The sequence below is a fragment of the Epinephelus fuscoguttatus genome, linkage group LG9, assembly GCF_011397635.1.
Source record: "Epinephelus fuscoguttatus linkage group LG9, E.fuscoguttatus.final_Chr_v1".
In the NCBI taxonomy this organism is placed as follows: Eukaryota; Metazoa; Chordata; class Actinopteri; order Perciformes; family Serranidae; genus Epinephelus; species Epinephelus fuscoguttatus.
In genome coordinates this window covers 31,027,170-31,043,788 of record NC_064760.1, presented here as the reverse complement: position 1 = coordinate 31,043,788, position 16,619 = coordinate 31,027,170, and the positions used below count along the sequence as shown (strand labels likewise).

The 16,619-nt window shown below is 42.0% G+C and overlaps 1 protein-coding gene across 5 annotated transcripts in view; it reads right to left on the bottom strand.

Annotated features, from left to right (window-relative positions):
• ablim3 (actin binding LIM protein family, member 3) overlaps nucleotides 1-16,619 on the bottom strand; it is a 58,991-nt gene that overhangs the window by 4,892 nt on the left and 37,480 nt on the right. For 2 of the 5 annotated variants that reach the window (XM_049586081.1, XM_049586082.1), the window contains exons 7-17: nucleotides 13,376-13,463; nucleotides 13,224-13,282; nucleotides 13,041-13,112; nucleotides 10,422-10,583; nucleotides 8,659-8,688; nucleotides 8,366-8,492; nucleotides 6,718-6,813; nucleotides 6,307-6,357; nucleotides 1,404-1,520; nucleotides 1,123-1,193; nucleotides 720-888 (exon numbers count right to left, since the gene is read on the bottom strand). In XM_049586081.1, the coding sequence (XP_049442038.1) occupies nucleotides 720-888; nucleotides 1,123-1,193; nucleotides 1,404-1,520; nucleotides 6,307-6,357; nucleotides 6,718-6,813; nucleotides 8,366-8,492; nucleotides 8,659-8,688; nucleotides 10,422-10,583; nucleotides 13,041-13,112; nucleotides 13,224-13,282; nucleotides 13,376-13,463 (1,042 nt within the window). Of the gene's footprint in view, nucleotides 1-719; nucleotides 889-1,122; nucleotides 1,194-1,403; nucleotides 1,539-6,306; nucleotides 6,358-6,717; nucleotides 6,814-8,365; nucleotides 8,493-8,658; nucleotides 8,689-10,421; nucleotides 10,584-13,040; nucleotides 13,113-13,223; nucleotides 13,283-13,375; nucleotides 13,464-16,619 lie in introns of all 5 variants that reach the window. The other 3 variants (XM_049586083.1, XM_049586084.1, XM_049586085.1) reach the window with 3 other exon arrangements.

Below are 16,619 nucleotides of genomic sequence, written 5' to 3'. Positions count from 1 at the left end.
AGCTTTAATGAGAGATCTTACTGCTCATAAATAAACCAGGATATGGGACACCAGCTGTGAGTGCGAGAGAGTGAGATAGATACATGGATAGATGGATGAATAGATGGAGAGTTAACAGGGTAGAATATTGAGAGCCATATCAGAAGAGAGAAAGGAGGAGACACAGGCACGCAAATTGAGATGGAGCGAAGTGAAAAGAAGAGGGGAGCTACTGGTGACAGAGACAGGCTGGTGTCTGAATATCACAGGCTATAACAGTCCCAGTGTGCTGTGTGATCAGCGGAGCTTGATCCTTTCAAACGGAAACAACTCAGGTAGCTTCAGGTCTGGCTTTATGTGGAACGCACCTCTCTGAATAGCTTGAAATGTTTAAAATCAGTGTGATCAGGTATCCCCACAACAATGACAGGCCACATCTGCTGCTGCTGCTGCTGCTGGCCTACCACAGGTTCGGCACAGCTGTTCAGCTATCTTTCCATCTCAATAAACCGCCCCGCCTGCAGCAGCCATGACCCTTTCTGACCTGCATCCACAGCCTCACTGCCCTCACCCCAGACCCAGATGACAGCAGATATTGAGGCTCGTAAAAAAGCACTTGTGGCAACACATATGATGACACTGGGAGGGACAAAGACATTGCCGCACAGGCATGAACTTGCAGACACAGAAAGAGGAAGAGACAAAGAGGGAGACGCATAGGGGGCAGGGTGGATCCTTACATCCATTGACAGTGTTGTTGTATGCCGTGGTGCCGTAGCCTGTAGTGTTGAGTGTTTCCTTGCTCCCACTACGAGAATTCCTCGCACTGCCCCAGGGGTCGTTGTCATAGGAACCAGATCTGGCTTTCATCTCCTCCTTTAGGATCATCCTCCCGATGCCACTCCCGATCTGAGAGAGAGCAAGGAAAGAGGCAGAAAGAGGAGGAAAAAAGAAGGCGTAAAGGAAAACTGCTAATTTAATGTACAGTGAATGCAAAGATGGGGACGGCAGCAAATTAAGAGACGGAGGATAGCTTAGACACCATACCATTAAAAAGTGCATTATTTATGGGTGTTCCTGAGGAGGTGACATTCTTCAACCAGATGTTGAAGAAAGAGAGGAAGAAAATAATGAAGCGCTTACTCTTTGAAGACTCTGACTCCAACCCTCTTCATCTCCTCCTGTCGAGAAGCGTCTTCTCGGCGCCCGATAGGCTGAGAGAGAAATAAGATAAAAGAGATCCCCTCATATGAATGTAGAGCTCAGAGTGAAACACAGTGGGTGAGTGAATAAATATGACAACACAGAGTTAGAAATGGAACTGTACTTATATGTCTGTGTTTGGTCTGGCTTAAAATGGGAAAAAATGTAGCCTACTATGCAGCTTGCCATTCTAAACTCAGTGAAATGACAATGTTTCCTACCCCTTGGGGAGCTGGTGTAGGGGTAGTAGTCAGACTCTGACTGGGTGTATGGCTCAGGAGAGTAGGTGGACAGTCTGGAGGATCTGAGGATGTCCTCGCTGGTCCTGCTTTTGGTGGCTGCGTCCACATGATTGTCTGTGAAGAAATGGATTAAGTTAGGAAAGAAAGAGAAATACAGACAGAAACAAAGTAACTGGGCGTTCTGTTACAGACATAGTTTGACTTTTTGGGAATTCTGTTTATTTACTTTTTTTTTGCAGAGAGTTACGTGTGAAAATTGATACTAGGGCTAGGGTCTGCCTCACCATAGGTTTACATGATTAAAGAAGCAGAACAATAATAAAATAAAACAATTATAGAGAGAAAGCAGGACTAAAATGTAAAAGCTACAACAACTCACATGATAAAAGCAAGGGCAAAGTAAAGACAAAGAATAAACAACAAATAAACAAACAAAACTAAAAAGTAAGCCTTAGAAATGAACTAAAAGCAGGCAAAAAAAAGAGTCAAGTTTAAATTAATTTAAAACTTTCAACTGCCACTCTCATATTTGTCCGTTACTTAGGAAGCTTGGAGACTGTTAGCTTAGCTTAGCTTAGCATGAAGATCCAAAACAACAGTGGGAAACAGCTAGTCTGTTGTCCACAGGTAAAAAAAACCCTACCAACACCCCTAAAGCTCACAAATTAACACATGATATGATGTGTTTATTTCATGTGAATACCGAGGTGTAAAAAGATCATGTTGCGTTTAACTGGTGCTTATGTGCAGGGCTAGTTTTTGGTGGCAAGCAGTGACTTCCTGGAGTTGCCACTAGCTGGCTGGTAACCACAAGGGGAAGACAAAACTCCTGTGTTAATCAGAAAGCTTTAGAGGTCACCAGATTTTGTCGCCTTTCTGCAGAGCCAGACTAGCTGTTTCCCATTGCTTCGAGTCTTTGTGCTAAGCTACGCTAACTCTCCCCAGCTTCATATTGAACAGGTGTCAATTAGAGCGATTAGTTGTCAACTATTAAATTAATCAGCAACTAATTTGATAAGTAATCTGTTTGAGTCAATTTAAAAAAGCCCAAATTCTCTGATTTTAGCTTCTTAAATTTGAATATTTTCAAAGTTCTTTACTCCTCTGTGATAGTAAGCTGAATGTCTTTAGGTTGTGGACAAAACAAGAAATTTCAGGACATCATCTTGGCCTTTGAGAAACACTGATTGACATTTTTCACTGTTTTCTGACATTTTATAGACCAAACAACTAATCGCTGAATTGAGAAAGTAACTGACAGATTAATCCACAATGAAAATAACCATAAGCTGCAGTCCTAGTGTCAATCTTCTCATCTGCTTCTCAACAAGGAAGTGAATAAGGTACTTCCCAAAATGTCAAACTATCCCAACAAGGAGGGAAATGTGTTAATGATTATCACAAAGATGTACAGTCGGAGTACATTTACACTACATATCCAGTTATAGTTCCAGTTATATCCAACATTCCTGTCAGAGAAGATCATATTTCAGCCAACAGCATGAAAATAACCAGCATTAAAGTGAGTTCAGTTACTGCTCAGCCTGAGGCACACAGTCTGTTTCATGAGTGGTGCGAGGGGATGATATTGATGCCACTCTGCACTAAAGCACAGTCAATGGGAGTCAATGGATGTGACATGCAGAGTAATGTCAGATAGATCGCTCTTCACTCTGTTAGCCATTAGCCATGCCGGCCCCAATCCATGATCCATTGGATTCCAATACATATGATGCATGACAGCGATGGCACACATTCTCATCTTTGGGACACACTCTTTCAGCTCGGCGACAGGGCCAGCCGACCACACACACACACGAGCACACACACACGCACACATTCAGAGCAAAGTTACTGTAGACTGTAGATTGAAACTTCTGTCAGGAGGTATGGCTGTACAGTATTGACATGGGATGACAAACACAGAAAGAGACACACGTATCCACACACATAGACAGACAGACAGACAGACGTGCGATATCTATCTACCGACAGTGAGTCAAACAGCGAGAGGAGGGAGATACTTACAGTGGCAAGGTCACCGGGTAAAGTGGAGCAGAAGGTGGAGGGAAGTGAATAAAAGTGATTGGATGCAATAAAAAAGAGGCGAAAAGAAAAGGGAAACATTATTGGAGCGTCCCCAAGGGAGATGTGACAATGTGAGAGCTTTGCTACCCGTATGAAAAATAAGAACAAAGCCAAATAACACGGATCTTATCATTTCTATACAGGTAGCAAACTTGTTAACGATTAGTACATAACAGGCCTTGGATGCGCACAGCAACACAACTTCACATGTGTCTGTTGTGTCCTTGGATTTAAACAGTCCTTTTAAGTGCTGAAAGTAGAGAAAATAATACTCAATAGCTGTAAGGGATGTAACAATACCAAAAAGACACGGTACGATGATACCACGATCAAAAGCACATGATATGTTATTTATCTCAATATTAAAAAAGGAAGAAAAATTATGACTTGAAAAAATATTCTTTATTAAGACAGCTATAAGTTCCTGGCTTGTGTGTAAAGGATGACGGGATTCTAGCTCCATGATGATTATGATTGCGCAGTCTGCTGTTCAAACAAATATAATACAATCAGGACTTGACATTTGGCTTAAAAAATCAAATCAATAGGGATTTGAACAATTACTTTGATTTCTCAGCGTACAAAACAAACAATTAACCGGTTACAGTTACATGGTTGGGACAGCTCTAACTAAAACCTCGTGCCTATTTAGCCTGGCACTTGGCCAGTTTTAAATGGTTGGAGGAACATTTTAAGGGAAAAACAAGACAGTAGTGCATTTGAGATCAGAGCTGTCGACAAGTTAGAAACACAGCCTGTGATTTGTTGACAGAAGACATTCGGCGTTGGATTTATCATTATGGATTCCCAGGGTGGGAGAGGCCTTCTGTGCACAGCTTGCATGCTCTCTCTGTGTCAGCGTGGGTTTTCTTTGGGTACTCCAGCTTCCTCCCACAGTCCAAAGACATGCAGGTTAATTGGTGACTCTAAATTGTCCGTAGGTGTGAATGTGAGAGTGAATACTTGTCTGTCTCTGTGCGTCAGCCCTGTGTGGTCTGGTGACCTGTCCAGGGTATACTCCACCTCTTGCCCAATGTCAGCTGGGATAGGCTCTAGCACATCCACTGCAGTTCAAGGCTGGATAACAAAGCTTCTGCAAGGGATATGATTGCACCGGAGCCATTGTTAGAATGGTTAATGTTTTGCTTCTGGGCAAAAAAAAGTGTGTCTCCAATGCAGAGTTCCAGCTTCAGTAAGGTCATGTCGTATACAACATCGATGACACCAGAGGTAACTTCTTTAGTCTCTAGTATGTCCAATTTTTCTCATCAGTCCTGTTCAACGCTTGTTGAGATAGACTTGCGTACGCAGCTCAACTGTAAAGGCTTAACTTCAGCGATACAGTGCAGAATTTATTTTCAGACAACATCACATTAAACATCTATTTTTCACTTGCCTGATTGGACAACTACATGAGGCATTCCACTTGCCCAAACACAGAGTTTCAGTTTTTGCCTTGAGCGAGTGTTAATGTTGAGCCCTGACAAATTATGATAAGAAGAACACAACTATACGTGATATTGCTCAATTTGATATATTGTTACATCCCTAAGCTGTTTAGGAAGATATAAAGTACAAGAAGTATCAACATGACTGATGTGTAAGAGTGTGCAGAATGTCTGTATTCAAACAAGTCAAGCTTAAAGGTTTTTGAACTCATTCAGTCATTAACTTTATATTTTCTAAACAAAAATGTGTCTGTGCATGTAAACATTACGGCCAGTGATGTACTAATTATAGCTGAGAGATATTGGAGGGTGAAAGTGCCTATAAACAGGACAACACAGTTGACTAATTAACCCACAAATATCAACACAACAGTACAGAAGAACATGCAGGACAACAACAGAGAGATTATCCTCCATCAGGAGGCCTTAAATCTTGTGACTCTCAGCTGAGAAGCCTTTTCCAGCATGATGTGACGAGGAGATAAGGGAATCTTCTCTTATGAATGTTTATACTGAAGCACACTATCCAGATGGCTGGAGTGCATTTCAGTTTAATGACTTGTAAAAAAAGTCAAAAATAGCATCTTGTGTTAACGGCGCCGCTGTGTTACTTGACTGAACGACAACATAAATCCACACAATTAAGAAATCAGACTTCCCTCTCATACACTTCCTCTGTTTTCCGCCAAAAAAAACGAGCACAGCAGCTGTCTCCGCATTCGAACAATTACAGTAACGTCTCCTTAAATCACACACTGACCACTGTTTAACTAGGCTAGGGTGAGAAATAAAAGAAGTCTACACAGCAAATATAAATTCCAGTTATAATACGGGTTTCCACTGTGCTTTGCTCCATTGTTCTGTTCTATTCTGGTGAATTGTGTGTCCTCAGAGTCCCATGTACTCAACACTTGTCACGCCTGAGCAACCTTCACTTCATTCAGGGTCTATTCTAGCCCCATTTGCCGACAAGAACCTGTCGTGCTGCGGGAGCTGCACGCAGAAGCAGACGTGCTTGTGGCATGCACACCAAACATTGCTCTTTCTTATTTGGCCTCTAACTAACGCAGTGTAACTGATCTTTATCTTCATTTTTTGTTGTACAAATCAAACTCTATGTCCGCTGTCAAGCACAGAATCAATCTTTTCCATTTATCTGGTTTTGTTATCAATGGCCTCAATTTCTATCACAACGGGAACATCAATACTAATAAATATTAAATCACAAGGGGGCTGCTGAAATACATCAATAGGTCAGTAAAAACAACTACATCGAGTACTCAAACACAGCATGACTAAACTGACAGGAGGACAGGCAGGCTAAGGCGGGGCTAACTGCACTGTACCCGTTCTCGTATAGATGGGAGGCTTCCTGTAGATGTTGGGGTCCCCTGTGGCTGAGGAGAGAAAGAGGAGATGGAGAGGTGAAACATGGAGGAGTAAAGGAGGAGAGGATGTGAGTTTCTGTTGAGGATGATCGGGTGGGACAAGGTGGAGGTAGGAGGGATGGTTGTAAAGGAAGGTAAAGGTGCAGTATGAGGGGAAGAATGTGCCACAGAAATTACTTTATGTGCGACATAAAAATATGACTTAGTCACATTTTCACACACTCTGATTCCCACAGAACTTAAAATGAATGATTTGCATTAGTGAATAATGGCTGATGAAATCTTCCCACACAGTAAAAAAACCCCAAAACAAACAAAAAAAAAACTATGAAATCGTGAGGAGCGTAATGGGGAGATGGGGAGTCCTACCTGGTACATGAAAATGTTTAGGGGGCTGGTTTGTGGTGGGTGTGCTTGACCGCCCCTCTTGGCCGTAATAAGGTGAACTTCTGCCACTTTCAGAGCCTGCAGCCAGCCACAGCCAATCACAGCAAGGGAAAAATGAGCATGAAGGAAGGCTTCAACGCAAGTCTCATCCATGCAGATGAAAACCAAACAGCTTAATCATTCATTCAGATTACAAAGGGACATCTGGTAACTTTTCCACCTGTGCAGTTACAAAGGTTATTGACTTGTCTTCCTATGACAGTAATTACAGTCATAATGCACATGTGTAAGAGTTAAATGAAATGACAGCAAAGGAGCGACCGCAGCATGAGATAGCCAAACAACTATTTTGGAGTGAAGTGAAAGAGATTCTGCTGTACGCCAGTGAATCTTGTCATTATAAGATGGTATTTTTGTTAATATATTAGAGTGGAAATGACATACAAATGGCAATGACAAGGAATTTGATCTCTGTTAAAAGAGCAGTTTGACATTTTGGGGAAAAACGCTTATTTGTTTCCTTAAGGCTCAGACAGGCCGCTTTGAACGTCAGAGGACAGCTGTGGTCACGCAGTTCTATTCATAGTACAATTGAGGGTCCGCTTCAGCCGGCAGCAGTGAACAGGGGGCTGGGAGGCAAGCTTACTGTCCTACTACTGTCAGAATCGGGGGAAAGTGAAACTAAAAAGATGCTGCTGGGTCTGCAGTGAATGTCAGACGAATATCCAACGTAAAACTATCTTCACCGTGGTGAGGCCGCTGCAGCTGGAGCTTGGAACAAGAGACTGACGTATGCCCCTTCTCCACGCTTGTTATGCGTACAGTCTGTGCTGTCACAAAAATGGTCTGTAAGCAGATGTTTATGTCACGCAGAACAAAGCGGACCTTCAGGGTAATGTGGAAACTATAAATTGACCCTTGCCTTGAGTTAGATGAGAAGATAGATACTGCTCTGATGTCTGTATGCTAATTATGAAGCCAAAACCAGAAGTTGGTTAGCTTAGCCTAGCATAAAGACAGGAAACAGAGGGTAACAGCTTGTCTGGCTCTGTCCAAAATCTACTTTCAAGCACCTCTGAAGCTAACTAATTAATTTTATATCTTGTTTTTATGTCGATAAGCCGTTTGCGGGACAATTTCTTGAACAGGAGCATTAACTCATTGTAGTCTCCTCTGGTTACCTGGCAACCTTACAATGAAGATAAGACTTCAGAGGTGCTGGTACGTAGGTGAATTTTGTTACCTTTGGACAGAGCTAGGCTAGTTGTTTCCCCTTGTTTCCACTTTTTATGCTAAGCTAAGCTAACTGACTGCTGGCTGTATCTGCACACTGAACAGACACATATGAGAGTAGTGACAATCTTCTCGTCTCAATATTAACAAGAGAGAAAAAAAAGGCATATTCCTCAAAATGTTAAACTATTCCTTTAAAGGGCTTAACTTCAGTAGAATCATTCTCAAAATTAAAAAATGAGTCAGCTCAGAAACTCCATTGTGCTTCATCTTTGTTCAAATTGCATTTCACATTTAGAACAGCATGACTGATTTCATTTAATACCTTTTTCAATAGACTGATATTAAACTCTGAGATCATAAGCAGACAATTAGCAGTGGGTGCCATCTGACTCACCCGGGTAGGCATAGTGCTGCGGAGAGCGAGGCATGATGGGTGACATGCCTTGACGACTATATGTCGGTGAGTCAATGTAACCTGGACTGGAGCACTGCCTCTGCTTCATATCCAGGCTGTCGTAGTCCTGAGAAGACAACGGAGAAGAGGTGGAGAAGAAGTAAAAAAAAAAAGAGCTGGGGGCAACCAGGAGACAAATAGCTTAGTGACAGGTCAAAATGACAACAGACAGTTCACTTGTTTAAACTCGTCTTAAGTGCTCTGGTATTTATGGCGGGAGAAAGAATGCTCACCTGAGAATAGGGAGAGAGTGTCCCAAGTGACTGTAGAATCAGTGGAGAGAGAAGAGTTATCATTTATATTGTAGCACAGTGGTGAATAAAAACACATCATGTATCATGTATTTGCAGGATTACACAAAAAAAAAGATCAGACAATCTTTTTAAATTCAGTCTGTGCTTTGTTTAGGCTTACATGGATGACTGGTGGGGTTTTCTGCATTGGAAAAAGTGATGACATAATCATTTTAACATCAGTTAAAGGGAATAGTTTGAAATTGAATTCATTTTCTTGCCAAAAGTTAGAAAAGAAGATGGATACCACTCTCATGTCTGTCTAAAGATCATTAACACTTTATATCTGTTTTACTTTATTCATACACAAACCAAAATGTAAGAGTGTCAAGTTGTGGTTTGTTTGAACTATTTTTTGGCTTGGCTTAGTAAGTGAGCTTTAGGGGCCGTACACATGCCGCATTTTTTGCACTTTCAAATTCAGTGTTTTCAATGAGGACGCGTGGCAGGTGCGCTCAAACGCCAGAGCGACGCTGTTGCAGCATGCACACGTTCCCGAGAACCTATTTTTCAGGGCGCGATGACTGTACTTTGAGATAAATCAAGTTTAACCTTTGGGATGCAGCAGCGCGCATCTCATGCCGTGACAAGGAACAACCAATAACAGCTGACAGATATCTTTCCCTTCCTCTGAAAATATCAGTCTTTGGTAAATATGGAAAAGTTGATCATTTTGATGCCAGGCTGCCAAAGCTTTTCATCTGTTTCACGGACAATATGCCCACAAACAATAGGCCTATACACAAACAGCGCCTGGAAGATGATCAGCACTGCCCTCAGAATTTCAGGTAAATTGGCTAGATACAGTACTTGTTAAGGTTGCTTAGCAACCTCAGACACAACCTACCACTGCCCTCTTGAAAGCTGGCTCAAAAAAGGCACAAAAGTAGCGCCCAGTGTCCGACCTTGCGTTTTCCAGGCCATTAATGACGCGGCATGTGCACTGGCCCTTGGAGATGCTAGTGGACAGATTTTTTTTTTTTTTTTTTTTTAAATTATTGGACAGAGCCATGCTAGCTGTTTCCCTCTGTTTCCAGTGTTTATGCTAAGCTAATCTAATAGCCTGTGGGCACTAACTTCATACTAAGCAAACATCTAACTCTCAGCAAAAAGCTAGTAAGTGTAATTCCAAAAAAGGTTTAACTATTCCTTTTAGTATGGTGCACTTATAAAAAGACATTTACCAGAAACTGATGTGAATCATTTGTGTATGGGCAGTAAAATCCACCAATCAAATACAAATTATTCATAAGTACTTCAGGCTCATCATTTTCAAAATCAAATTTCACTGAAAATTCTCAGAAATTTAAAATTATGTTTGGTTAAAAATGATATATATATATATTTTTATCTTAATCTCAAAAAAGAGTCAGTTGTTGTAAATAAATCGTAATAAAAACATTCATCAACATGTTAAATCAAGTGTTTGCTCTGAAAACTGCAATTTTTAACCCAATTTTCGAATTTTCCATTTCTTAATCACACTTTACCGAAACAAAATAATCCATTCAATCAATTTTTGAAAAATAAAAACATGAAAATAATGAGCCTTACAGATACTACATATGTGACTGAGTTGTAATAATGACACACACTTATTTCAGCACAATTCCATCTGAAAACTAAGCAAAGAGTTTTCTCCTAAAAACAGACCAACAGTGAAACCAGTGCTAAGTTTGGCCTGGAGTGTGTAGCAGTAGTACCTCCCCATAGCTGTAAGTTTCTAGCCTGTCATCAGAGGTGTATCTGTGGTAGGGCTGGTATGAGGAGGATATGAGGTCTGGCTGTTGGACCTCGTATATGGCCTTGACCTTTGGCAGGGCAGCTAGGTCCTTATAATCTAGGAACTGATTCTCCACTCTGGCCTGGAGAGAGGACACACACATACACCCACCAAAGACAGAGACAACAGCAACACCACCCAACATCAACCACATGGACGATGCACAGTAACAGAGCAGAATGGAAACTCCACCAGTGACAGTGAGCAGATCATGCAGCGGCGAGAGGAGTGAAAAAGAGCTGATGAAGCACACACAAGCCTGCACATGCACATACGTGTGCGTGTGCTCATCAAAAAGTACACATGTACGCCGCAGAACCTGACAGCAGTGTAAGTTGTTGACCTTCAGGAGCTCAGCAAGTGTGAGAAAGAGAGCAGAGGGAGCAAAGACAGCTAGAGAGAGAGCGGGAGAGAGGGAGAGGAGACAGCATGGACAACAAGCGTGCTTACACTGCATTTCTCCCTCATCCATCACCTTAAACAGAAAGGTCATTGATTATGAGACGAGAGCAGAGCAGGGCAGGGCTGAGCAGAGAGCGGTGACTCCTGCTTGCATGCAGACAACCCTTGACATGCTAATACTGCCGACATGCAGCAGCAGCATCCAGCAGACTGCCAAGCAGCACAGTTGGACATTGTTCCATAGCTGGCTGAAGCCTCCTTTTTACATGGAAGTTGTCCAACTTTGTAATGTACAGAGTGACAACCTTCACAGAAACCTTCATCGGTATGGTCTTCATCTAGCTTCTCTCTGTCTTTCTCTATCTATATCTCTATCTATCTAGATAGATAGAGATATAGATAGATACTGATTTGATGATTTGCACATCAAAACCTGTATGTGTCAAGTTTAAAACTGGGATACATTTGGTTGAAATATTCAAGTTCTTTTTAAGATGTCTGGGTTACATTAAACCTTTTTTCAAATTTAATTAATGTGCCTTAACTATTTGGGATTTCATTCCTCTCTTGTGGTGCAGCAATGAGTCCTAAACCTCAGAAATGAGTTAGCATTTTTTGCACACCCGATTCCTTCATCTCAAAGTCATTGAGTTTTTTGAATGGGTTTTTGGTTAGATGCCAGAAATAAGGTTTGTGGTTAACACAAGCTTAGGAGACTCATGTTTTGTTGTATGGCATAAAATGCTGTTGCAAGTTCAACTTCCGACGTAACTTAGGCTAATCTGTCTGGATGTTTGTAGGTGGAAATCACGGGACAAAGAATCTTCAGCTTCTGCACTTTACTTAACTTCAGCAGGTGAGTAATGAACATACAGCCATTTACATCAGTGAAGGCAACTCTGCTGGGTTGCGGTCTCTAGCTCAGACACAGAACAGCAAGCTAGCACTGTCCATGCAATGAGCCATGAGCACCATTCAACCTTTACTAACTGACTCCTGCTAAAACTTGCTGTCTTCATGTAATCTAACAACAAGGAAAACATTTGTAAGGTAAGAGTAGGGGCACAAACTTAACTATTGTGGACTGCCTTACAATAATATCCTACCCGGTGTCTCGGTGTCTAACAAGTTGCTAATTGAGACTACAGATTGTCATGATGCCAAACCGCACCAAACACAGTGATGCTGAAGTCATGCCACCCTGGTGTAGTTCATTTATATCCTAATATTAGCTTTTTACTTCTGGCGATTGCATTCATGCTTCAAAAATAATAAAACTGTCCCTGCAGCACTCTATACCTGCTTTATTACCTAGAGAGTCTACAGTCGTGCAAGTGGCTCTGTAAGGCTGCATGTACAGTAGATACACTATAAGCTAAATGCTAACATCAGCATGCTAACATGACCTGATGGTGGCTCTTCATGAGAAGTCAGTGGATCACCAATGTCATTAGGATTCATCCTCTGGGGAGGTCATATATCTATTCAGAATTATATGGCTGTATAATTAAATATTTTTTGAGATTGCTCAAAATGAAAACTGCCAACCTCCTGGGGGCCCATCCATCTTGTGGATTTTGATATATTTCACTGGACATTTGATAACTATGACCAGCTGGTGGCGCTAATTGAAAACTCAGGGGATCACTAACAGCATTAGCATTCATCCTCTAGAGACCATGAAGGTCTGTATAACATTTCATGCCATCCATCAAATATCTGTTGTGAGAGTTTTAATCTGGACCACAGTGGGCGGTCGCCTGACACTGCCTTTCCAAATGTAGCCCAATTTTTACCGACACATAACCGAACCGTCATGTGTTTTTTGACTTGCAAATGACTTTCTATCATTACTGATGACTGTAGATGGTCCTCACAGATATAAACCATTAACACTGTGTTGTGTTGTGACAAGATACTTCTCTTTCACTCCTGCCACATTACTGATGACAACAGAGGTTAGGACACAGACAAGTGAACAGGCCAAGGGAGTGAGCAGCCTCTCAGGTTGGTGCTTAACCATTCAAGCCTATGGGTAGTGCTTGTGTTTCTGGTGTCGTAATTGTGCTTTTAGGGTAAGCTCAGTGTCAGTGGCAGCTAAAAGTCACTACAATCTGCAAAGCTATAGGCTACTCACGCATATAACTCTACTCGGAGAGCCTATGGAGGAGCCTGGCGGAGAGATGGAGGCCTCTGACAGGCGTCTGTGCTGTGAGGTACAAACAGACAAAGAAAAAAAAAAAAGAGCGGAGAGCGCACACAGTGAGAAAATTACAGTTTTCATTTTATCACACCATTTTCATTTCAAACTCTATCTCACCCTGAGTCTCCTCTCCGCCCTCGCCGCCTGCTTGCATAATGGGTGCCACACCTCACAACCTGAGGAATAGAAGACAGATTGACATTGGGTGTTACCGCATGCCATGCATTCGTCTACATGGGCATGGTCAATGTGATGGCATTAGGTTTCACCTGTCAGGTACATTTCCTCTCCCTCTTTGAACATCAAGTTACAGCGGGAGCATCGGGCGCAGGTTGGATGGTAGTGTTTCCCTCCCGCCTGTGAGGAGCAGAGGAGAGGAGAGGAGAGGGAAAGAGGTGTGACTGGACGTAAATTATCATCATAAAGAGTTTCACAGAGTGAGGGTTAATCTACAAATGAGCAGGTCATTATCTCCATATGTTTTCCGCTGTATATCACCTGACCACCATTGGCCTCATAATCTACTGAGACATTATTGCATAGCCTGTAGTTGTTCATCAGCAATCACATGATGGCCACCACCCATTCTCATTCATGCCATAATTAGAGCAAAGATCCCTGTAGGTCAGTCACATGAAGAAAAGTGTTGGTGTGTGCATGTGTGTGTGTACGTAACAGAGAGAAAGAGGGAAGTAGGTGGCCATGTAAGTGAAGGACACAAGAGTGCGATACATGTCCTTGGATGTTCAGAGTGCCCCGGGGGAACACATCCAAACAGGTGAAATGGACACATGAAATGATGCAGTATGATGTCATCGCGCCAGCTCCCATCCATTAATCCAGTCCAGTTCACGGTCCTGATGTTCCTCACACGTGTCTCCGTGGGGCTGACGGCTGAGGCGTGGCCCTGTCCTGTCACCTCTGCCTTCCTGACACACCATTAGAGAATTTCTATTTATAGAAGCACAGCTGACATGTGGCCTGTGTCGAGGAGACCTGAACCGTTTCATCCGAACACACCCAGCTTCTGTGCTTGAGTGAGTGTGGCAGGGTATTATGTCATTTTATGCTGCATTGACTTTCTCCGCTTTTCATAAAAACTGATACTTTCATGCAATCTGCAGGAAACCAGGCCTCTCTGACGAATGCAGTCTCTCCGAGAGTTGCATAGCACAGTTCTTAATCGTTTCCGAGCTGCATTTTAACCAATACCTGCTCTCCTTATCCGTCTCAGGTTACTCTGAAAGGAAAGCCAGGAGAGGATGCAGCATTTCCGTCCCTTACTTTCCCAGCAGCAAAGCGTTTACCGTCTGTGGTTGCACGGTATCAGTTCAACAACTGCTGTTAGCATTCCTAATGAGGCCCTCATTCTCTCCGGTGGCATTAATAGGCTGCTATATTTATTGACGCGCTAAGACACAGAGGAAGGAGAGGGAAAGAGGAGAAACTAAAGAAAGGATGTTTCATGCTCCTCTTTCTTCCGCTTCCTGTCTTTATTTCTCCCCTTCTCCATCTATTCTAACCTACTCATTAAACTAACGACCACTGGCTCTGGAAAGTTGGACTGGAGAGTGGCTCTGTGGAACGAGCCTAATCATCCACACAGACACAAACGCAGACAGATTGGTCTGGGTTTAAATGTAGGAGAGTGGAGAGATCAGTACACCTAACTGCACAGACGTGGAAATTATACTTTTAAATTGATAAATGGAGGATCTAGTGGCTTCTGTGCAGCACTGCATTCATCAATTAAAACGATGAAAAAATGTGTTTACTTTTTCTCACACAAGAACTACGATGAAATGTCTAACATGTAAAGCCTTATTCAATGACCTGCATGCATCTGTGAAATCATTTTTTTTGAGTTTCCTAAAGTAACTCAAAGTCAGCCACACACATGTAAACTAATCACAGACTGTATAAAATAACGGGCATAGCCACTGTGACGTCACCCACTGGCTTCTGGACTACTCTGAAGCCTTTTGAAGCTGAGTTTGGCATTTTGGATTTTTGGAGTTGGAGGTGACAATATTTGAGTGAGAGGGTGGAGCTGAAGAAGAGCGAGGGGTGGATCTGACCAATTAGCTAAGGTGGTGCCTTGCAGACAGTCTGTCACTTAATGAGGCCACACCCCTAATTATGCATAACTTTAAGCCTTGAGTGAGTTATATAAAAATTCACCACCCGTACACTTAGAGACCAAAACTGTTCTTTGTACCAGGTTGTAAACATGTTAATTCCTGCTGTGAAGTTGAGCATTTTAACACGTGTGTCTAGAGGGACTGATTTGCTTCTGGGGCTAACCTCAAGATGCCATTCGAGGGACTGCAGTTTTTGGCAGTTGTGCATTTTCCAGCCCAAGAGGCTGCTGCTTGAAACAAACCAGCACGCTCGGATGAATATGCAGGGTGGTTAGGTCAGGCGGCAAGTTCGCCCAGATGTAGATGACCAGGCGGTTCATCAACAGGCTATTCCAGGGTGCTATTTTCTGTATTTACTTACAATCAGACTACAAGACAAGCTTTTGATTTTATTCATTTAAAACCATATTGTGAAACTTCCACAGCTTGCCATGATATATGTTGTTTGGCCTTTCTGACCAAGAAGAAGCATTAAGACCAGAACTTTTCATATCCTGAACCTGTCCACCTCCTAACCATTAAGAAACAGCAGGCAGGCCTCAGCAGGCCATTTGGCATATTAAATAATTGTGCAATAGGGCTGACTTTTTTAATGCACTTTTAGCACTTAATCTAGTGGGTCGTTTGATGTTACTCCTCAGTTACCTATAGATGCTGGTGTTTTATCTATACTGCTCTTATGTGTTGGATCTTATTTTACCCATCTGTTTTATGCTTTCATGATTATTTCATCTTAGGAATATTGCAAAGCTCAGGTCTGTGGTGTCTAGACCTGAAGTAGAGATGATTATCCATGCTTTTTTGTCCTCCTGACTGGACTTCTGTAATTCCTTTTTTACTTGTCTAAACAAATCTTCTCTGAATCGTCTTCAAATAATCCAGAATGCTGCTGCTAGGCTGTGAACCGGGTCCATCCAATATCCAGTCCAATATTTTTGTCAAAAGACTATAATAAAATGCCAAAAATGAGTACAGCATCTATGAAAGTGCCCAGATGGAATTTCTGGGTTATTCTTATCCTATATGTATATATGTATATATCTATATATATATATATGTATATATAGATATAGATATATACATATATATATATATATATGTATATATATATATATATATTGTATGTTTGGGGAGTTAGTGTTGATGGATCTGACTTTCTGTGAGTCAAATCAGCTGCACGCTGCATCTTAAAGAAGCAAATCATTATGATATCAAAATTTGACAGCAGAAAAGAATGACAGTCATGCATGCACGCACACACAAGCGATCACAGAGTTAGAGAGAGAGAGAGACATAGAGGGAAAAGAGACAGAGAGGGAGACTCACAGATAAAGGCTGACATGTCCCCATGTCTATAAATAGCCCAGAGAGG